A 22,877-nucleotide genomic window follows, 5' to 3' on the forward strand; every position below is an offset into this window, starting at 1 on the left:
AACAACCATGCTCATACTCATCCATCAGGGGACTTTGGAATAGCTAATCAAGCTAACATGCATGCTTGTGAACAACAGAGTACTTCAGAGTAAATCATGCATGTGGAGGTCATGCATCCATCCATCCATTCATTGGCTATACCTCATTATCCATTCACAGTCTCAAGAGGGCTGGTGCCCATCTCCAGCGGCCAATGGGGTAAAGGGTGGGGTACTGAGGAGAACATGCAAACTCTAAATAAAAGAGCCTGAGCGTATTGTTGTGATTTAACAATGCAACGCAATGTACCCATCAAAAAGATTGGGAAATTTAAAAATTAGAGCTTGTGAAGTAATATGCAGATTTATGCATAGTTGTGCAAGTTGCGTTTTTTTATTTGTGCTATGGCTTTGGGCCACCGTGCAAAAATTAATCATTAAAGATAAAAAAAAAAGATTTGTTTCTGAATCATTGTGTGAGAAAGTAGTAGTAAATGTAAATACCCTCAGGAGTGGAGGTTGGTGCAGCCCCTTCATAAAGATACTGACCAAGCAAAGAAACTGGGGGATTTAGCAGAATTCAGGAGGATTTGATCAATCCAATTACAGCAGGTTGCTGAGCTTTAACCCTTTAATAACTGAAGTGCTCTCTGGAAGTGTTTACATATACTTTTCTTGGCCCCGTGGCTACTTTATCAATGGCAGTTCCCTGGATGTGCACCGGTGTTGATGTGGTGGGTCTGTTTCTGCAGAAATCCACAACCAGCTCCTCGGTTTTCCCCCCATATTGATCAAGAGACGGTTCTGCTGGCACCAGTAAAAAGGTTCTGTGTCTGCTGTCTGTACTCTGGGTCGTCTTCACTTGTGCAGAGGCCGACTATGGCAGGGTCATCAGAGAACTTCTGAAGGTGGCAACCTGGGAAATCTGCAGAGTAGAAAGTGAACAGGAAAGGTGCCGGTACAGTTCGCTGCAGGGCCCCTGTACTGCCAAGAAGAACAGCGAGCGGATATTTAAATTCAAACATTGGGAATGAATCAGACCCAGAAAAAACACTTTAATATATATATATATATATATATATATATATATATATATATATATATATATACACACACACACACAAACTCAAAACCAAAACTCAACCATGACAAATACAGGGTAGTTAAAAGCAGGCTTAAAAGATACGTGGTGCTTCTATAGAATATATATATATATATATAAAACCACAGGAAGCCTTCTTGCATTCACTTTTTCTACAGCCATATTTGTCAATCCTAAATAAAGGAATCAAAAGGACACAATTTTCTTTAAAAATACTTGACTTTAATATTTAAAAAAAAAAAAAAAAAAAAAATCAAACAAAGAAATTTGTTATTTTACAAATATATCTCAAAATGAAAAAAAAAAAAAATCTGATTTGTCGTCCCATAATCTCCTATAAGTTACCATCAACACAACATGAACCCGTGCAAATAGTTTGCTTGGAGGTGTAGGAAAATATGTCCCTTTTTAATTTTTTTTCCTGAGAAAATATATGACAAAGTACCAATAATATTGACTGAAAGACAACAATGAAAGGTTTAAAACATTTGAATGACAACAAATTTCCTCTGGAAAAAGGTTTGATTTGATCTCAAGCAAGTTTGTTGCAGCGCCAAAAGTATCTGTCAAGTTCATTTATTGCTTTTTTGTTGTTGAAAAAAGCTCATTTGCTGCATGATCTTATGCTGTTAATCAGGAGCAGTCAGCAGCAGAGGGGCTGGGGAGGGAGGGTGGTCGATCTTGAGAAAAGCTGGAGGTAAACGCTGATTTTTCAGCTGAAGCCCTGAGTCGTGCTGAGGAAGGAACAGCTCAAAGGAAGATAAAGTCAAAGATCCTGCTGCTGGGCCATTTAGAGTGGGATCGTTTGACACAGCAACAGAGATGAAACCCGAGCAGCTTGTTGTAGTCCTGTTTTAACAATCATGGTGACGCCGCCTGTCTTCTCTTCATACCATATGCCGCCACTTGTCGTTAGTCAGGGCTCAAATGTCAGCTACACGTCGCCCTTAAACAAAAACTTTCATGCAACTTTCAATAACTCTCAGGCTGTGTGTTGTTTTTAGCGAACAGGGTCTGTTGCGATAGACAAAAATAAACCTTTTTCTTGTTGAAAACAAGAATGTCCATGAAAAGTCCTCATCAAATCTTTTCCACATAGTTACCAGGGAAGAGACCTTCCTTTCCTCTAATCCTGCCTGTCCACCAGCCTGATGGATCTGCGGACAGAAAAAAAAAAAAAAGAGTATATTCTCACTGTTGATTGATTCAAATCGAGCTCTTTCAGTCTGAATGGTCTCCCGCTCTTTGCCGGCCACTCACCCTCCTTGACGAGATCGAACACATCGTTAGCCTCGAAGCTGATCTCATCCGTGTCCTGTCCGACGTACTGATATAGGGCCCGGCAGCGGGGGCCCTGGGGTCTGGGCTGGGGTTTAGGGGCAGGGGGCGGCCGATGGCTGATGCTCCTCTTCCTCTGCTTTCTGTGACGAAACAAGAACGAATAATAAGAGGGATGTGAACAAAACAAACTAAAGAAATAAGCATCTAAACAAAGCTACGCCTGGATAAATCAGATAAAAATATGACTGTATTGTATTAGAATCAGATTGCAGTGTATGCGTGTTGTATTAAACTTCCTATTATATTGAGTTTATAACAAATTTAACTCTAATTCATATTTCTGGACCATTTTGCCTCGTTAAGTGCTATGAAATTCCTTTTATTGGGAATTTTGCGCTGTGCAAATTGAACTGACCTCACTTTAAGATAAGCAACCAACATCTGAACCTTATAAGCTGATAAAATCAGTAATGACATCACTATAAAAGGGGTTAAAACAATTGTAAAAAAAAAAAAAAAAAAAAAAAAAAATCTGTGTATTTGTAGAAATTTGTTTCACACTTCACATTTTCCACATTTTTTTTTATTTTCTATAACCCAGGACTAGTCTCAGGTCCAGACTGAAACAAACAATTAGATCTGCACCTTCTTCTGATTATTGACTAATGAGCCGATGTGGCAAGTGAATTTCTCCAATGTGAGATCAATAAAGCCTATTTTATCTTATCTTATCTTATCTTATCTTATCTTATCTTATCTTATCTTATCTTATCTTATCTTATATTATCTTATCTTATCAGAGAGGAGCATCAGGACTGATCTTCCCTTCATTTATGACCTGTGCAGGTCCAAGGCCAGAAAAATGTCATGATCTGGGCGTTTGTTTGTGTTTTTTGGGCTGATTGATTGATCCTTCCCCATTGCATGCTCTCTCAGCCACCACTCAGTTACCATAATTAGCTTTGCCTGCCGCTGTCCAATTATCATCAAGCCATTACACCTCCATGTTGGTTTTCCCCCAAGTGTCTGTGTGCTCGGCCTGCCCTCACTAGTCTGCTTACTCGTGCACCGTCAGCGTCGCTTGCTCCCGTGTGGATTAGTGCTCACTCTGCCCTCCTTTGGGAACTCATCGGCTCTAACTCTGCTCATCCCGTTTTGTCGTCACCTTCATGTCCGACTTGAACTTCAGGTTTTCATTGCAGAAAACGGGGCAGGCTAACATAGTTGTCGACCCAACACCTCCTGGTCACAGTTCATTCAGACTTTTACCTTCAGGTCGGCGCTGCAGAGCGTTAATGTTAATAAAAAGGAGCTGACACAGAGGAAGTTCTTATCCCAAGGCGTGCCTCTGATTAACTCAATGAACACCTTACAGCCTGAGTGGCAAGCCACTCTGCTGGAAACTAATAAGCATGTTTTCACCAACACAGCAGGCCATACCTTCTGTATGTATTTATATTAATGTATATACATATATATGAAAAGGAAACCCTCTCTTGTATATACTGCTCTGGTCCTTACCCTGTAAGTGTTTTATTATATATTGTAGTTTGTTTTTACAATGCGAGTGTTGCAATCCGAAGTCAGATCCCTTGTTTGTCTCCACAAAAAACATAGATTCCGATTCTGTCTTAGTGTTACTTTACCTTTATTTTGACAGGCTTCTTGTTTGTGCACATGTGAAGGACGTACACCTTTATAAACTGACACTTTTTTTACTCCATGCCTCATGGAAACATACAGGCCTCACCTCGCCAAGTCCTAATGACTCATTATAACCTGTTTGCAATGATTTCAGTCAGCAAAGGGCTCCACCCGCTCTCTCAGCACACCTTTATTCTTCTATGTGTTTTTTTTTACAAATTGACCTCTCTTACCCTGACATGCCTTGGTCAGGCACGTTAAGGAAGTCCAAGTTGGCTTGGCTGGGCTGTGTTTGGGCCGGGCCCCGGCGTCCCCTTTGAGAGTCCAGTTTGGGCAGCGGAGCATTGGGTGGCCGGGGTTGTTTGTGTGGGGAGGAATACGTGATATCTGCGTGCTGGTTCTGGTGGGCTCTGGAAAATCCGGCACCTCCATTGGCGTGGGCTAAAAAAACAAATAAAGTGAGAACAAGGTCTGGACAGATTTTTCTTTTAAAGGTAAGAGGACAAAACCTACAGAAGTACTGAATTTTCAAAGATAAACCAAATTTTGATATAGCATTTCTGAGTTACACTGCAAAAACTGACCTAAAAATAAGTAAAATGTTCTTAGAATTAGTATTTTTGTCCTAGATTTGAGCAGGTAAATAATATTATCTGCCAATGGAACAAGCATTTTGACCCCTAAAATAAGATAATTAGACATAGTGCACTTGAAATAAAATGATGGAGATGAGTTGTTCCTATTTTAAGTGCAAAAATCTTATTCCATTGGCACATCATCTTATTTACCTGCTCAGATCAAGGACAGCTGCACTCATTTTAAGAAAATTGTACTTATTTTTAGTTCCATTTTTGCAGTGTAGCATTGATTTTTGCTGCAGCTCTCGGCTCAGCCACATCTTGGATATAAAGGATAAACATTAAACGTAATTCCTTAGCTAAATTGATTGAGAGCAGATTCCAACCCACAGCAATGAAAACATTCGATTCAAAAGCTACTTTTACGAGACATTTTAAAGATGAGCCTTGGTGTCCCTAAAGTTATTTTGGTGTGATCTTTTTGAGAACCAGGCGGCATGGCGGATTACAGGTAAAGTTAAGGGAGGTAGTCATGAAGCTGAGTTGGCAAGTACACTGCAAAAACGGATCTAAAAATAAGTAAAATGTTCTTAAAATGTATGTTTTTGTCCTAGATTTGAGCAGGTAAATAAGATTATCTGCCAATGGAATGAGTATTTTGACCCCTAAAATAAGATAATTAGATATACTGCAGTTGAAAAAAGATGATGGAGATGAATTGTTCCTATTTTAAGTGCAAAAATCTTTATTTTTGAGTTGGCAGATCCTACTCAAATCAAGGAAAAATACACACATTTTAAGAACATTTTTCTTATTTGTAGTTCCATTTTTGCAGTGTAGGTGTAAAGCTGGAGGAGAGATGGTTGTGCTCCATTAAAACCGACAGTGTTGTTGCAGCATCTGCTAGTTCCGTAATGCCGGGTTCTTCTGCGTAGCAGCGCATCATTCTGCAGCAAATATTTATCGGTTCTGATGGTTATAGTTTACACATGGCGCAAAACCCCTATTTTGGCTTATGAGAATAATAAATTATGACAAAAAAAAAAAACTGTTGGTAAGACAGGAATCTCTGCCTACTGAAACGCATTGGCTGGGGCTCCTTTTGCATGAATTACTGCATCAATGCGACGTGGCAGGGAAGTGATCAGCCTGTGGAACCGCTGAGGTGCTTTTGTGTCTTTCGTCTTTCTCTTGAAGATACTCCAACCCTGAACATTGATACCATGGTCATTAAAGCTAGTTCTGGTCCTTTTGGCAATGAGAACAGATGCCAAGTTGTGCCGGAGAGTTGAATTAGAAGAACAGGGAAGTGCTCTGAGTTTCCTTGGTAGACAGATGTTCTAACCACGGACTTTGACAGTGGAAACTTCTCCATAGACCTAAAAACCCCCCAAAAAACTTGGATCCTGTGCCTCACGACTCGTCCTCCACATTTAATTTCCAAGTGAAATGGAAGATAACTTTAAGCTCAAAAGGGTACTTTGGACCCCTGAGCAGCAGCCCTGTTATCCTGGACATCTCTGTGTGAGTTGGCTCTTAAAAGCTCTGATTCTATCTGCCGTCCACGTCTTGTGAAAATATAATAATGAGAAAGCTTTTATTATGGGGGGAGAAAAGGGCAGATTTCCTGTGGAGGGTTTTAATAATCGTCTGCTGGACAGCTGTTTGGTCAGCAGTCTTCTTCATGGTTGTGTAGGCCATAACTTGAGATAATATTGATCTGAAGCTTTATATTTGCAGCCAAACTTTGCAAATGTGTTTGACTCATATGTCCATAATTTCATATAAAAAAAAAACATTTTTGAGAGGTAAATGAAATAAAAATGAATACTTGGAAAAACAAGTTTCACTTTTAAACTGATTCAAATAAATGCAAACCTTTTGATTAGATTTGAAGGCTTTTTTATATTTACATATCTCACACTTAAGGGCTATTTCATGTGGATAAAAATGTACTTTATTTTTTAAGGATTTAAAGTGAGGTTTTAGGATTCTCCCCTTTTTTGCAGCTTTTTCTTTAGTCTTTATAAACTGCTCCACAGAAGGAACCGAAAGGCGAGTCTGTCTGGAACAAAACATAAACTTTGATTCATTCTCTACCTTTCTCCTTTTGCATGAAAATTTCAAATAAAAAACAAAAATCCAATAAAAGGGTTCATCTGGTCAGACTTTTAATATTGTGGGCTCAGCTGTGATGAAACAAAGAACTTAAAATACTAAAATATCTATACTTTTAGACCATGTTGGCCAACATTTTTGCAGCCGATTTTGTTTTTACTATTCTATGTACTTTTAGCAGCTAATAAGTTATAACATCTTAGCTTTAAACGTTGACAATAACGAACCGGCGGTGCTGAAAGCTGTCAGAACATGTGCTCAGTCCTGGCGATTGATAGTTTAAATGCAAATGCAAGCATAAAACAATGTAAATACAAGTCAAAATATAAATTCCATTTAAGGAAAGTCACACCTCTGTTTGGTACGTGGTTTCTCACTCCCCCTCGAACATCTAGACCCGACTTCCTGGATGGCTCTAATCGAGGAATGATGTGGTTAATACATCTGAACTTAGAATCACAACAGAAATATTCTCGTGAGTAATAAAGTTAGCCTCGTTATTTTTGATTTTCACTCACTGGAGGACTTGGGTAGGCCCTCTCCTATGGTAATCGTGAGAGTCTTCCCTCCCGGTTTGAGCTGAGCCAAGTCGCCTTGACCTCTTTGAAAAACAACCACCCTGGAGGTGCCCCCGCCCCAGCCCTCCTTCTTCACTCTAAACTCCAGTCTGAAAGACAGAAGAGGGTGCGTCACAGGCCGTGTTATTCCTGCCGCCTATAAACGCTTTGTGCTGCTGCTACCTGTCGGAGAAGGAGATGGACAGCTTTCTCTGGGTCACTTCCTCGTAGCGTTTAGACAGCAGACTGAGAAACTCCGTCTTAAAGTTGGACTCCAGCAGGCTGTCATACTGGGCCTCGTGCAGAATGAAGAAATCATCCTGTCTGGAACTGAAAAAGGGGAGAGAAAAAAAAAATAACCTAAACTTTACAGCCAAGATTTCAAAAAAGAAAGAGGAAGCAGTAATTTTCAAAAACAGAAATGAGCTCAAGTTGCAAATGAATTTATATTACAAAAGAAATAGTGTTGGCATTTATAGACTTCCAGTTAATCCCCTAAATTTGCACTTGTAGAAGCATAATCAAGAAACCACACATGAAGCGTTACTCCAACACAGATGGCAGGAGTTCGTCTGTCTTAATGTTCGATCAGAAAATAATGGCCTCCTCATCACATTTAGCATCAGATTCAACGTTGAAACCAAGAGCAGATGTCAGGAGGACGTTTCTGCTGATGCTTAAGTGTGATTCTGAGGAGGAGGAGGGGAAAAAAGTTTATTTAAAAAGTATACTAGTATTTAAAGAACATATTAACAGAGGTGGGTAGCAACTAGCTATATTTACATATTAACATTTCGGTGAGTAACATTCTGAAGAAAATGTTCTTCTAGTGTGTCATGTTTACTTTTTTTCACTTCCACTTGAGTGATAATATCTTGAAGTAAGGCTTCTCTTACTCGGGCACAATTTCTGGCCACTATTTCCACCTTGAATAACTTGACTAAATGAAGAGCAAACAGGTTTTAACCATAAAATTCAGACAAAGACACACACACACACACACACAAAGTTTAGTTTAAGCAGTAGTAGCTTGTCAATAGGGGGCGCTAGTGTGCCACATCAGTGTAAAGTGCAGGAAAAAAGTGCAAACACAGTAAACATAAACTACTAAATAAAAAGTAATTATCACATGGATTTTCTTAAAAAGGTCCTTTTTAGATTTATTTGGGTTTATTTTGTGTGTAGGCCTCCTAATTTTAATATTTTAAAGCCGAGGGGCAAAGGACAAATGAGTGTGTAGGCACATCCTGACATTTTTGGCTTCCATGCAGCTTCAGGCTGGTCTCTAATTGTCTACTTAAAAGTGCTTTCTGTCTCATTCTTCATTTTCAATCAGATTAATTCATCATACGAGTCAATCAAAGTCACACTCCTGGCATCTTAAATGCTCAAACAGCTGTAAACTGAAGTTTACAACACAGGACAGAATGATGCAGAAAAATAAGATACAGAGCTGTCATTTATTTACCAAATAATAATTTCACGAGTCTTTTACTGGAAGAAAAAAGTGGGTCTTGGACTGGACCGAGCAGCCAAAAGAAATCCAGGAGAAGGCGAATGACAGTGGGCGGATTTATGTTCACGTAGAGATTATAATTGTGTGGTAATCTCTGACGTCTAGAGTGGCCTACAAAATGTTTTAGCACCAGCCGCCTACTGTGTTAAAGTGAGACATCTTGTTTGAGAACAAGCTTCATTGCTCTAAAGTCATTTCCTGTCTGATGAGCCATTTGGAGGTCAAGTGAACGTACGGATACCGTCACTGGAAGTGTTTTTGCACTGTTCACAGAGACTTCACCATCTGCAAGCACTGGTTTCAGAAGCTTTACGAATATTAGATCTGGAAAAGTGCTTTTCCTTATTCTGAACTTGTTATTTCATAAACTGATTTGTTCTTATTATTTTTATTTCATTCTTTGAAGTACTGGAATTTACACATAACTGTTTTGGCTTTCCAATCACATCTTTGTTTTCTCAAATAAAATCAGAAGTTTCGAACAGTTAACTCTGTACTTGAATAGCCTTTTTAGCTTTTTCATTTTTTATTCTTTTACTTGAGTAATTTGTCTGATGGCTACTTTTCATTTCAGGGCTGGGTATCGATTCAAATTTCAAGAATTGTTTCGATTCCTATTCTAAAGGTTTATAAATCGATTCTTATCGATCTGATCCGATCTCACATTGGATTGCTGGCATTAAAAACAATGTTTAGGTGGTACCTGAATTACATGACTGTGTAGTTATGTGATATATTGGTTCTAGTGTTATATTCATGTTCAACAGCAAATTAATAAAGTAATGGTAGCTAATAGTGGCTGTAAGGACTAATTCCTGTCCTTGAATGTTGAGACAATTGCTTTCAAGAACATGTTGTGGGACAGAAAAAACAAACAGATCAGGGGTTGAAAACAGAGAAATCTACAGTTTCTGTTTGGACACTAATCTGGTGCATTATTAAAAACACAACATTAACAATTCACCTTACAGAGTAAGGAAATGCCTGCTCACACATTTAAGTGGAAAATGCATTGTTTTTATTGATCTCTGCTTATATGAATCGATCTTTAGGAATTAATATGAGAATCGACTCAGAATTGGATTTTATTTTTTCTAACACAGCCCTATTCTAACTTCTACAACTCTTACTAGTCTTACTACTCACTGAGTACAGTTTTTGGCTACCCACCTGCATGATAACACTCCATTGTGTCTCTTATTTAAAGAGCATGCAAAGATACACAACGCTATGTAAATACTGCGCCGCCATCTGATACCGTGGGACATGCAAGCCGATGTCGAACAAAACCAGGCTGCCGTAAGTTGTTTGAACACAGACAAAGGGTGTGGAACGAACAGCATAAACTATATACTAAAACAATAGTTATCTACAAGTTACGCCCCAAATTGTGCATGCCCCAAGCAGATTTAAGTTTGAAGTAATATTTTCATTACTTTACATTTCATGTTTTTTTTTGTTTTTTTACCCCGACTCAAAGTATTATAAAAGTTTTTAAGTAGCCGAACTAGAGCCCTGAACTGATTCTGACAGAGAATCTGAGGGAGATAAAAAATTAGGGTGATGGCAAGGAGGCATTCCAGCCTCCAACACTTGGAGCTCATCACCATAAATAAATCTGAATACCACCAGTGGGAACATGCAAAATGCTGGTCATCAGTAATAAGAAGTATTTCACAGCTGTAATAATAATAAAGATTTTTCCAGCGATGATTGAAAGGGTTATACATTTTTTGATAAAAAGGGAACTGAACTCATAATCCTTTCGTTTCACTGTCTTTTGGGAAACGTCCAACTCATTTTCTATCAAAAATGCATTTTCTTTGTTTAAATGAAAATAATTTAAAATCTAAACCTGTCAGGATTGTGAATAATTTTGGACTTAACTTTAAAGCTTACTCAGATGTCACAGTAATGACCTGCTAATCCTGCTACTCACTTGTGTAATGCTATAAAAACTCTGTCTGCGTTCCCTCATCTTGTTCTACTTGAAGTACCTGACATGGTTGGTCTGTTTTATGAATAATCCTCAGTTGCTATAAATCTCTTATAATAAAATAAGTTATTTTAAACTGCACTGAAAAAGCTGTTTCATTATTTTTTTTATATAATGTACCTTAAAAGTTGAGCCTTAATTAGATTGACTAAAGATTATTCTAGTCAGTGGCGGCGGATGAAAAAAAATCTTGGTGGGGCTGGCCAATAGATTTCCCTGCCTAACCCAGTACATGCCATCATATTAAAAGTCGGAAATTTACTATGATTCCACAATAAGTATTTAATTCCCTTCTCAGAATCAGCAGCTTACAGATACATTCAACCATTTACAGCTATATTAGGTCTTATTTTGGAAAGGAAGAGTATTAAATACAACACTAAAATTCACTATTTGTCACCAAAGTAGGTATACGCCATACTGTACTGTCATTATCTTCAGCCAAACAGTTTCACTACAAACTACAAACATAAACATAAAGCTACAAACATAAAGTAATGTAGCTAGACTGCTAGCAACATTACTTTATGTTAAAACGGCTTGCCATATACCTATATCACTGTGCAGCAAGGGCTATGATTCCAGTAGCCCCAAAGCCATTAATTTTGGCGAAGCTGATTGGCCAAATATTTATACATTTTCCCTAGCAACATCATACGATTGGTTATTTCGCTACACTTGTAGGGCTCCTTGAGGGACAGCCCCACAAGTGTAGAAGAAGAGAAATGATACGTTCTGTCGGTGGAAATGCACCGTTAAATGAGAGTCAATTGGTAAAGTCAATTAGTAGAAGTGTTTTAATAATTCATATTACATGTAGCCACATACTATTAATTAAAAACTGACATTAATAATACTTTTGAAATCTAAATATATTTTGACTTTTCCCCTCCACATCTAGGGAGGGCAGCGCCCGAGCGCCCCCTATGGGCCAGCCGCCACTGATTCTAGTGAAAGAAAATAAAGTGCTTACCCACCATAATTTCAGAGTCCAATGCAACTACAGGTGGCTTTATATTAATTGTGTGGCATGTTAACAGTTTGTAAGTCAGGAAAAACCCCTTTGTTGTATGTGACGTGCATAATGTTTGGACAAAGAGGCTTATTTTTGGCTGTAGGCAGGGTTTACCTGTCTAGATAATTATATTTAATTTAGAGATGGGAACGCCAGTGGGTTCACGTTGCACTAATAGACGGTGGATTGAACTTTAAGGCCAAGATGGTAAAGACCAGCAAAGGTACAGATCCTTCAAATTGAGATTCTGTAAGGTTATGATCAAAAACAGCACACATACGTACATACATACGTACATACATACATGCATACGTACATACATACATACATACATACATACATACGTAAATACATACATACATACGTAAATACATACATACATGCATACATACATGCATACATACATACATACATACGTAAATACATGCATACATACATACATACATACATACATACATACATACATACATACATACATATAATTTTTGTTCATCGTAAACAATCCATGTTTAGTCCGATATTTAAGGACCCTACCTGAGTGAGACTCCACTGATGTTTCCAAAGTCCAGTTTACGTTTTAACACCTCCTTTATCTGTCCTTTTTCCGGTCCCTTCTTCACCTTCTCTCGACCAATCAGATAGATCCCCTTAGGAGTCAAGATCAAGTCTCTCTTGATAGACTGTGAAGGAGGGGACAAAAAAAAAAAAGAGGAAGTGACAACTGTGCGTTGCAAGAAAGGGGAAGAAGTGTGGTCAGAAACGGGCTTTTCTGGTTTTAATCGCTATCTGTAGCAGTCACCTTGAACCTGCGGTCGAACTTGGTGACCGAGTCAGCGAAGTCCACGCGCTCCCTCTTGGCCAGGAACTGCCGCAGCTCGGGCCTTTGCTCCAGGCCAAGGTAGTCTCCCACAAAGTTCCTGTTGATGCTGTTTTTCCTCCGCTCCTTGGAGTTGTACAGGATGTCTGAGGCTGCGTGTCATGAGGAAGTGAGGACACATTAAAAAAACCCACACACAAAAAAAAAACAGAACTCAAACTGTGTAATATAAGAACGTGGAGAAACGCGTGTTGTTGCAGCCGCTCACCTTCTTCCCTCATCTGTTCGTACTTCTTCCTGGCGTTGAATCGTCTCCAGGCTTTCTGAATAATTCTGGCGAAGGTGTCAAACTTCCTTTCCCTCATCTCCTCAAGGAGAAACAGCTAAAGAAGATAAAAGGACGTGTTAAAATGTTAAGCTTAAGACTCAGTATCTCACTATTTGAGGGTACAATGCTGACCTATTTGTTTAATAGGTGTGTATATTTGCAATTATCATTTGTAATCTATACTTTTAATTGTATTTTGATATTTATAATCCATCTGTCATTCAGCTCATTCTGGGGGACCTTAAAGTGTTCCCAGGCAGTACCCGATATATAGCCCCCCCCCCCCCCCCCCAGCGAGATCTGGGTCTTCTCCAGGGACCTCCTAGTGGGACGTGTACGGAAACCCCCCTCATCTAACTCCTTTTGATTAGTTTTTTTTTAATATTCAGTTTACTTTAATGTTTACTCAGATAAATTTGAATGTTTTTGCCTAAATTTTTATCCTCAAATTTTTTTTTTATTGTTTTTGTCTTTTATTCCGATCCTTTCTATTTCCCCCCTTTTGTCTTTAATCTGATTAGTTTTATTATTTTATCTTCATGCAATTTGTCTTTGGCATTATCATGATTGTTCTTGTTTCGTCATTTTAATAATTGCTTTTCGTTTTTATTTCTATAATTTTTATCTTTTCTGCGTTTATTTTTGTCACTTTTTCTTTATTTTAATATTTATTCTAATCATATATTTTATTTTATTCTGGTAATTTTATTATCTTTGTCTTCACTGGTCTGTTAATTTTTTTGTTGTTATCCATATCTTGATCCTTATTTGTGTTTATCTTTGTTCAATCGTTAAAAAATATTGGATTTAACTATTTTTATTTGTTAAATTCTGTTAACAGGTTTATTGGTCATTTATAATTTTGCTGTACAGCAGATATTCAAAACACTAGGAATTCATTACAATTGTCTTTATTATGATTAACATTATTATTATGACTGTGGCAAAAACTGTTTAGTCAGCAAAATCATCTTTATATTTTTCTTTTAATGAGCCAAACAAATGAAAAAGAAAAATTGGTCTTGAAAATAATTGAGTAATAATTGACTTTGGCAACTTTCACCATACATTTTTAGTCCTTACCTGAGCTTTTCTAAAGAATGTTATTATTTTTTGCTGTTTAACCACCCCAAAAAAACAAAAAACAAAAAAAAAGAAACAGAACAACAATTACAAATAACAACTATTATTAATTATTAAGCTATTTTGTTGTCTATAAGCATAACAGAATTACTTTGCTTATACATAAATTGGATCTGAAGGCACTTTGTTACCAGGGTATGACAGACATACAATTTTACAAATTTAATGACTTATTGGAAAATGTGGCATGGAGTTGACTATTATCTTAAAGAATTATTATTCTTTATTCTTATCCCTAAAAAGAGATGGATTTCATTTATTTGTTCATCTGCTAATATCTTTTTTTTAGACCAGACAGATGTTTTTTTGTCCTCGACTTATCCATTTCCCTCATGTTTTAGGATCTTGCTGCATAAATTGTTTTCGTGGTCAAGTACCAGCAAATTTTTTTTAACTTCTTTTTTAGATAGTCTTAAGAACGATCTATTAAAATTGCTTTAAAATACCACAAGGAAGTCTAGCTTTTTTGGAGACAACGTTTAGTGTAATCAGAATGGTTTGAAACCTTTGCACAGTATTGTAGCTACTGTAAATGATTTAGTACTGTAACATCACAGAGCTGTGAGAAAGTTGGCGAGAACCTGATTTAAAACCCCTAATTTGTTGCTTTTCTACATGACTGTGCTGCTCTGTAACAACCCTTTAAGTCAGACTATTTAAACTACAAAAAATATATTGCACATTTCAGGCTTTTTCAGTGGTTTCCATAAAGATTTGTCAACGGCGTGCGACAAAACACAAATTGTCTCTGTACCGATTCTGGGTTCTTGACAAAGACTTTTGTGCGTCCCATCTGATACTGGTCCGTTTCCATGTTGACCGACCGCAGGAGGTGAAGGACCCCCTGCTGCTCTGGTCCCCTCCAACACGGCCATGTTTCAGCCGTAAGAATGGCATACCTGGAGCCCAAAAAGCACGTTTTCTGGTGACGTTTCAGGGAAAACACACACACACACACACACACACTCACCAAAACATCAGAGATCAAACTATGCTATTGTACATATCTGTAAAACTCCACCTGTATATTATATTCGGTACATAGCCAGCTGTAAATTTAGTTCACAATACTAGTTATCTATAGATTATACTCATAGGACAAATCTATCAGTAAAATTCTGTCTATAATAGTATACATCTCTATTTATTCAGTAAAAACCCATGTCCTGTACTTATGGAACCATTGTTTATCCTGCACTTGCTGCTATTGCACTTCTGGTTAGACCTAAACTGCATTTTGTTGCCTTGTACCTGTACCTGTGTAATGACAATAAAGTTGAATCTAATCTAATCTAAAACTAACCTGTGCAGAAATTTACTGAAGAGTCGGCGGTATGCAAATCCAGCTCGTCGCACACGTATGTTCTCCCTCAGACCGAGGTATTCAACTTGGTGCTTAACCCTAAAAGCAGACAGAATGCCGCTGTTAACGCAGAGGAATCTCCTGCCGGATGCTTCGTTACACGACCGGGAGCTTGCAGACCTGCTCTCCTCCCAGTCCTTCGGCCTTTTCGTCTCATTCGGTTTGATACAGCGGATATAGTGTGGGGTGCACTTCATCAGCGTGCTCACCAGTTCGTTAGCTTGCCTCTGTCGGAAGCACCGGTAGGCCTTTAGCACTTTAGACACGTTTTTATTCATACGATCAGATTCACGGAGCTGACTCTTACCTTGATCTTTGAGCTGGCTGTGGTCGGCCTCCCCTTCTTTTCCGTGTTGAGGTTCTCAGGAAACAAGCTGCGCATGAAGTTACTAAAGCAAGAGATTTGTTTTGTTTTTTAATTAACTTTAAAAAATAAAATAAAAAAGCAACCTTGCAGAAACGAGGCTTCAACAATGCTCACAATTCACTGCTTTGCATGAGCTCGATGAGGTCAGGAAACAGGACGTCCCGGTTTCTTTCACAGAAGCCATTGATATCGTACGACACCTGAGGGGGAAATTAAACATTGTAACCGCTTATCAGACTTCACCTGTGATGCCCGTGTTATCATCCCTGCCAGTGTGATTAATCAATCCCTCTTAAAACTGAACTCAAAAAACTGGAATTTGTGCATCGAGCAGGTTAGGTCAGACCTTCCCGGCATAGTGATGGATGACAAAGCCGGAGTTCCAGCTGTTGAAGTGTTCATGGGTTCCCACAGCGGCCTGCAGCTTCTGCAGCAGCGTGCCGTCTGCCCCCTCTCCTTTGGCGTGCATAGTGGCGCACACGTCATCCAAGACGCTCATGATACCCGGAGGGCTCTGTGGGACGGGAGCAGCGTAGCACAACAGCAATATTCTTTATTTTAGTCTTAGAAGGTAGGGAAAGTCAATAAAGAAACAACGTTGAAAAGAGGGAGTTCATTATCGGTGCAAGCCACATTAACTTCACTCTAATGCTCCATCCACATTTACCTTACAAGTGTGGCACCTTTAAACTTGAAATACACAAGTATATGCGACATAGGCAAGAAGCATTGTTACAACAAAGAAATAATTGACGAATCACTGATTTCTAAACATGTTGTGCTACGTTTTTATTTGGCAAATGTGAACCAAAGTACATATCTGTCGTGATTTGGAGGTGTCAGGTTGTGGTTTTGATTTAGATTCATGTTTTTCTTGTCATTTATGTTAACTATAGGTCTTGCCATACTCAGTTATTAGTTTTGCAGTCAAGGTTTTGCCATAAGGTTCACTTCTTCATGGCTTAGATTTGTTAGTTGTTTTTCCTCATTACTGTATTAATTTTGCCTTCTGGTCTAATTCTTACATTCCTTTGTACTTGGAGTCTTGTGTTTATGTTCTCGGTCAGATTATGTCCTTGTACTTCTATTCAGCTCCATTGATGTCTATTTCACTGTCATAGCTCCAGCCAATTTAGCTCATTCAATTCACCTGCTGCTGTTAATTAGGTTCAAGTCTTCTCGCCTGGGACTCTGCTTATTTATTCCTGCCTCCCACAGTCAATCACTGCCAGATTGTCAGAAAGCCATCATGTGAGTCCGCCTTCCAGCATCGCCTGCCTACCTAAACCTTTAAAGTGCAACTCTGTGTCCAGCTTGAATATTGGGCTCTCTGATCTAGAGTTCATTACACAATTTTCTTGCTTGTGTACAATTAAGCTTGGCCAATAAATCTCATTCTGACACCTATAAGTGAGGAGATAGCCTGAATAATTAACCTAACAGATTTTTGACTTGTGCTACCCTGCAGCCAAAATCTATTTTCACACTGCCGGTCAGCTGGTTGAAAGAAAGCACCAAGACTCTTCCCTCACTTACAGGAAAAACAAATTTGGCTGTATTTCTAATTTAACCAACACAATGACAAAGTAGCTGGTTTTATTGGATGTTTTTGCTCTCATCTACTGAGGTCAGAACAGTAAATGTAAATCAATACATGTGTATAAATATTCAAATAAAACATGAACAAAAATGAGCCTCTGTGTTATGTCAAGTTATGGACTACTAATTAATTATTGCTCAACCCTGTGATCAACTTAAACATATAAAATATAATTTCCAGAATTGCTTCGGTTACACAGATTTTAGGGGTAACACTTATAGTGGAACCAGGGATTTTGTTTTTCTTAGCATATATTGTTTTTTCCTATTGTGCAAAACCACAAGGTTGGATTTAAAAAAAAATAATAACAATGTTTACACATTTTTACCAAGGATGCCAATAAATGATGTATTTATGAAACGATTCAGAGCTTACCAGTTTATTTTCAATGAGGTCACACACAATCTTGTTGTTAAAGTACTCAATAGGGGTCCATTTAATGCCTTCCTGAACATACTCTTCCTGATTAAACAAATTAAAAGAAGATATTCTTAATAAGGTAGGTTTTGAAAGAACTTGTAGCAGTGTCAATGCATAAACATACATTCAAAATGACAAAAAAAAAAAAAAAAAAGGAACATGTTTACCTGCTCGGCCTTTAACGTGAGTTCAATAAAGATCTGCTGCAGTTTCTCATTGACAAAGTTTATACAAAATTGCTCAAACCCGTTTTTCTGCAGAGAAAAATAAAACACAATCCATGTCCAACGACTGCCAAATAAACCCTGCTTTCCAGTCCCAATAAAAAAAAAAGGTCTGTTTATATTTTATAACCTGTATATACACATCTTATACATCTGTAAACTGAAATACTGACCTGAAATATCTCAAAGCCATAAATGTCGAGTACGCCGATGCTGAACTCTTCGTAAGGTTTCTGGATGGCTTTATTTATGGCCTAGAGCAGACGGAGAGGCAGACGGGCATAAAACTTAACCTCTGCGGAACAAAATGTGTTTAATTTAGACTATAAATGCGCTGCAAGAAATTTTAACCTCGACAAGGTAGTCAAAGAGACGCGCGTAAAGGGCTTTGGCCAGGGCGTCGCGTGTGTAAGTGGCCTGCTCCTGGTTGAGCGTCACGTTGATGGACTCAGACTTCCCGCCCCACTTGGAGTCCATTTTCCGACTGGTCAGCTTGTCCTGAAGCCTCGTGGGGTCGATTCCCAGCAGGTAGGCGGGGAAGGCGAGCACTGTTGCAGACAAAATGAACCATGATCACCTCAGTTATTAAAGAAAAAAAAAGATGTTAAGTAAATATATTTATGCTTCAGTGATAACCCTGATGGTACGAACTAAGTCACACAAAGCAGTTGTTGTCTAATGAGAAGAAAATCCCCGGGCAACACGACATAAGGGAGAAGATAAACAAGTCAGCTGTGCACACATTTTAACAATTAACTGCGATTCAGCCAAACGGCTGCTTTTGTCACGGTGAGCTCTAATTAACGCTTAACCCTCTGAGGAGCATAATTGCTGTGTGTAGTCACGTTATTGCACCAGGTTAGGGGGGGGCGTGTCCGTTTGTGTGTCATACTCACAGTCGGTGCTTTCCACCTCGCTCTGGTTTCCTGCCTCTATGAAGCTGATGTTGCCCAGATGGAGGATACCTGCAGTGATTTGCAGCACCTGAGCCTGGATGTCTCCAGGGATGCCGATGACCTGCATGGCTTCCTGCAGACGAGAAACAGCTCAGTCATGACGGCAGATTCTAGATCGTTCTTTTATTCTGCTGTACATGCTAAATTACAGTCCTTCTTGAAATTAACATCCTTAAGTGTCACGTATAGATGTCGACCGATGTTGTTGTTTTTTTCCAATATCAGTTGCATGGCAAAATATCCTGAGAGAACTATTTTACTAATTTTATGTTGCCTGTATATTGTTTCTCCTGCAACCATAGTTTTATAAGGCAAGGCAAATGTTTTTGTAAAGCACATTTCAGTACAAAGACAACGCAAAAGTGCTTTACATGATCAAAATATAGGAAAATGAAAACACAATAACAAGTAGGAATAAAATGTAGAAACATTTTTAACAAAATAAAACATGGGAAAATGGAGACTAAAAGCAAACATTAAAAACAGTTGGACTACAAAGTTGAACTAATGATGTTTCAGTAAAACAGTTAAACTAGAACAGTCAAATGCAATCTTGATTTAGAAGAACTCAGATTTTCTGAACTTTTACAGTTTTCTGAAAGTTTGTTTCTAGATAAGTGGAGCATAGGAACTAAATGCTTCTCCATGTCTGGTTCTGGTTCTGGTTCTGCAGAGCAGGCTGGAGCCAGAAGACCTTAGTGGTCTGGAGGGTTGATACACTGATAACAAGTCTATGATGTATTTAGCTGCTAAGCCATTTAGGGATTTATAAACTAACAGAAGTATTTTAAAGTCTATTCTCTGAGATACAGGGAGCCAGTGTAAGGACTTTAGAACTGGGGTGATGTGCTCTACTTTCTTAGTCTTAGTGAGGATGCAGGCAGCAGCGTTCTGGATCAGCTGCAGCTGTCTGATCCACTTTTTAGGCAGACCTGTGAAAACACCGTTGCAGTAATCAATTCTACTAAATATAAACGCATGGATTAGTTTTTCCAGATCCTTCTGAGACATTAGTCCTTTAATCCTGGAAATATTCTTCAGGTGATAGAAAGCCGACCTTGTAACTGTCTTTAGATGCTTTCGGAGGTTCAGGTCTGAGTCCATCACTACTCCCAGATTTCAGACCTGATCAGTGGTTTTTAGCTGAAGCAGCTGGAGCAGTGTGCTAACTTTTTATTCGCTCCTCTATTGGTATGTTGTTTGGGCAGGACACTTCCACATAGAGGAATAAAAAGAGGGAACTAACTGACTTGAGTGAATTCAATGATTTAGGAGAACGAGGCGATTGCTTTTGGTGCCAGACAGGCTGCTACGTGTATTTCAGAAACTGATGATGTTCTTGGATTTTGACATCCCCACCGTCTCTAAGGTAAACATTCTCTGTTTACCTGAGAGACAGGTGTGAGGACAGAAATGGCTCATTGATGCCAGAGGTAAAAGGAGAGCGAGCCGACTGGCTTAAGTCGACAACAGCAGTTTTGAGAAACACTTGTGGCAACCAAAGACACAGGAAGAGAGAATCGAGGCCATTCTAAAAGCAAAGGGGGTCAAACTTTTCAGAAACATTGTGTACCTAATAAAAAGGCTATTTTCTGGTCTTAATACAGATATTAACTGGGAAACCTCAAACAAACCATAAAAAGTGGACCACCAATATCTGGAGACAAAAACTTCATGTGTAGAGGTAGCAACGCGTCTTCAAAAGCGTTCTTAGAGTTACTCAGAACAAAACACACACAGAATGCAACTTAAACAGTACAAATGCTGGCCAAAAATCTCCAAGTCCACAAATTCCTGCTGAGTTTAAAATGTTAACTGTGTTTCAAATACTAATTGCTAATGCAAAAAGTGAAGTTACATTTACTACAAGGACATTTTAGTCTCCCAGTGTCAGACTGGCAGACACTTAACCTGAAGGAGAGCAGCTAATCTTGATCTGAGTGCATTTATTTTGACTAGTTAATTTATTCAGCTGACAGGTTATGTCTTTATGGTACAGCACATGTAAGACGCTGTGTTGTTTTTCAAGGGTCTTAAGCTCCAGACCCAGTTGCGAGCAGGGTAGTTTAAGACACTGGAATGACCTGGCAGTTTTAAATCAATCAATCAATCAATCAACTTTATTGTCAATTTCTTCATATGCTCCAGACATACAGAGAGATCGAAATTACGTTTCTCACTATCCCACGGTGAAGACAAAACATATTTACCAGACTAAGTACACAGACAACATAACATTCAGATAAAAGTAAATAGGAGGGCACATGCAGTGAAGAAATAAATAAAAGCAGCAAAATTTGGTTTTAAAATTGTACATGGACAGTCAATAAAATATTAATGCAAAAATAAAATATTAGTGCAAAAGTTCAGTTTTTTAGTATTAAAGAACACTTTTCCTAACCTGACAACAGCCAGCTGCATGTATCGCTCCGCCTAGCTCCACTCACATACATCTGGGACACGGCTGATTGAAAGTGATTTCCCCAACCAAATTTTTGGTCTGGCCAATCAGGACGCAGGGCGGGTGTTTCATGGATGTGACGTAGTGGAGAAGCCACCGTGAGATTCCAACAACAATGGCGGCTCGCATCGAGGAAGCAAGCGTTAGCATTGATGCTGCTATTTCTTCCGTGTTGTCCAATCTACCTAATATTGTTTCATTAAAAGAACATCAGAGAATGGCTCTGAAGGCTTTTGTTGGTGGAAACCATGTTTTCGCCCTTCTCCCGACCGGATTTGGCAAGTTTTGTTTTCCGGGGCGCGTACGCGGACGCGCAACGCGGACGCGTCCCCGGAGCGGTTAGCGGTTAGCGCGAACCATATAAGGAGGCCTATTAGTCCTCAACGCGGTCGGCCCGGGATCGACTCCGACCCGCGGCGCTTTGCCGCCTGTCTTCCCCCCCCCTCTTCCTGTCAGCTCACTGTCAATAAAAGGTGTCCCACTACAGTGTTTCCCGCAGGAATTTGCTTATGCGAGGAGGGTTGTGGACGACACGTTTTCCGCGGACCACCGGCTCGCGGAGCTTTGGGGAGAGGGACGACACGTTTTCCGCGGCCGCCTCGCCAAGATAGCGCTGCGGGAAACCCTGCACTAGAGCCGCAAAGGCGCAAACACATAAAAAAAAAAAAAAAAAAAAAAGGGGGTTTTTCCTGCGTCGGTCTCATCAGCGTCACGGGTTAAGCTTCGGTGTGAGTGGTTGAAATAGCACGTCGATAAAGATGACAGACAAGTGGCTTATCCAATCATATGCAAGGAGTTTTGATAAGGCCCAGCCTTCAGTAAAGGCAATCCCTATGGCCGTGTCCCAGATGTATGTGAGTGGAGCTAGGCGGAGCGATACATGCAGCTGGCTGTTGTCAGGTTACACTTTTCCAGGCCTTTAGGAAAACTGTGTATGCGTGTGTGCATGATGAAATTATTATTGAACCACCATGCTCTTTTCTAATTTCTTGTAGCCACACAACATAAACGGACAATCGCTTGCATTGCGCAATTAACCTTGCAGCAATCCCTCATACTGAGCATGCTTGTAGCGACAGTGGAGAGGAAAACTCCCCTTTAACAAAAGAATCCTCCAGCAGAACCAGGCTCAGTGTGAACGGCCATCTGCCACGACCGACCGGGGATTAGAGAAGACAGAGCAGAGACACACTGTCCTGCTCCACTGTTATGGTGTTCTGTAATTCTGCTCTTAAACCTCTCACTGTGGCTCTACGCTTCTTCAGGAGGAGTGAATGCTGCTTGTCAAGACTTTGATGCAATCAACTGGTTCCCTTAGATAGGATTTTTTTTTTTACCAATCTTTATAATCTGATTGAATTTGACTTTGGAAAGTGCCTTGAGATGACATGTTTCATGAATTGGCGCTATAT

At 39.2% G+C, this 22,877-nt stretch overlaps 1 protein-coding gene across 2 annotated transcripts in view; it reads right to left on the bottom strand.

The window, feature by feature from the left end:
- Positions 1 to 1,357: 1,357 nt before the first annotated feature.
- The window catches only part of myo1f (myosin IF), a 38,047-nt gene continuing 16,527 nt past the window's right edge, over positions 1,358 to 22,877 (bottom strand). For both annotated transcript variants that reach the window (XM_021308021.2, XM_012881427.3), the window contains exons 10-29: positions 18,945 to 19,077; positions 18,400 to 18,596; positions 18,222 to 18,302; positions 17,992 to 18,078; positions 17,780 to 17,866; positions 16,151 to 16,318; positions 15,919 to 16,004; positions 15,745 to 15,826; positions 15,558 to 15,664; positions 15,378 to 15,476; positions 14,829 to 14,973; positions 12,872 to 12,986; positions 12,586 to 12,755; positions 12,321 to 12,466; positions 7,443 to 7,589; positions 7,221 to 7,369; positions 7,055 to 7,117; positions 4,240 to 4,447; positions 2,342 to 2,502; positions 1,358 to 2,238 (exon numbers count right to left, since the gene is read on the bottom strand). In XM_021308021.2, the coding sequence (XP_021163696.2) occupies positions 2,162 to 2,238; positions 2,342 to 2,502; positions 4,240 to 4,447; positions 7,055 to 7,117; positions 7,221 to 7,369; positions 7,443 to 7,589; positions 12,321 to 12,466; positions 12,586 to 12,755; positions 12,872 to 12,986; positions 14,829 to 14,973; positions 15,378 to 15,476; positions 15,558 to 15,664; positions 15,745 to 15,826; positions 15,919 to 16,004; positions 16,151 to 16,318; positions 17,780 to 17,866; positions 17,992 to 18,078; positions 18,222 to 18,302; positions 18,400 to 18,596; positions 18,945 to 19,077 (2,508 nt within the window). In that variant the 3' untranslated portion in view covers positions 1,358 to 2,161. The remainder of the gene's footprint in view (positions 2,239 to 2,341; positions 2,503 to 4,239; positions 4,448 to 7,054; positions 7,118 to 7,220; positions 7,370 to 7,442; positions 7,590 to 12,320; positions 12,467 to 12,585; positions 12,756 to 12,871; positions 12,987 to 14,828; positions 14,974 to 15,377; positions 15,477 to 15,557; positions 15,665 to 15,744; positions 15,827 to 15,918; positions 16,005 to 16,150; positions 16,319 to 17,779; positions 17,867 to 17,991; positions 18,079 to 18,221; positions 18,303 to 18,399; positions 18,597 to 18,944; positions 19,078 to 22,877) is intronic.

The sequence above is a fragment of the Fundulus heteroclitus genome, chromosome 9 (genome assembly GCF_011125445.2).
Source record: "Fundulus heteroclitus isolate FHET01 chromosome 9, MU-UCD_Fhet_4.1, whole genome shotgun sequence".
Lineage (NCBI taxonomy): Eukaryota > Metazoa > Chordata > Actinopteri > Cyprinodontiformes > Fundulidae > Fundulus > Fundulus heteroclitus.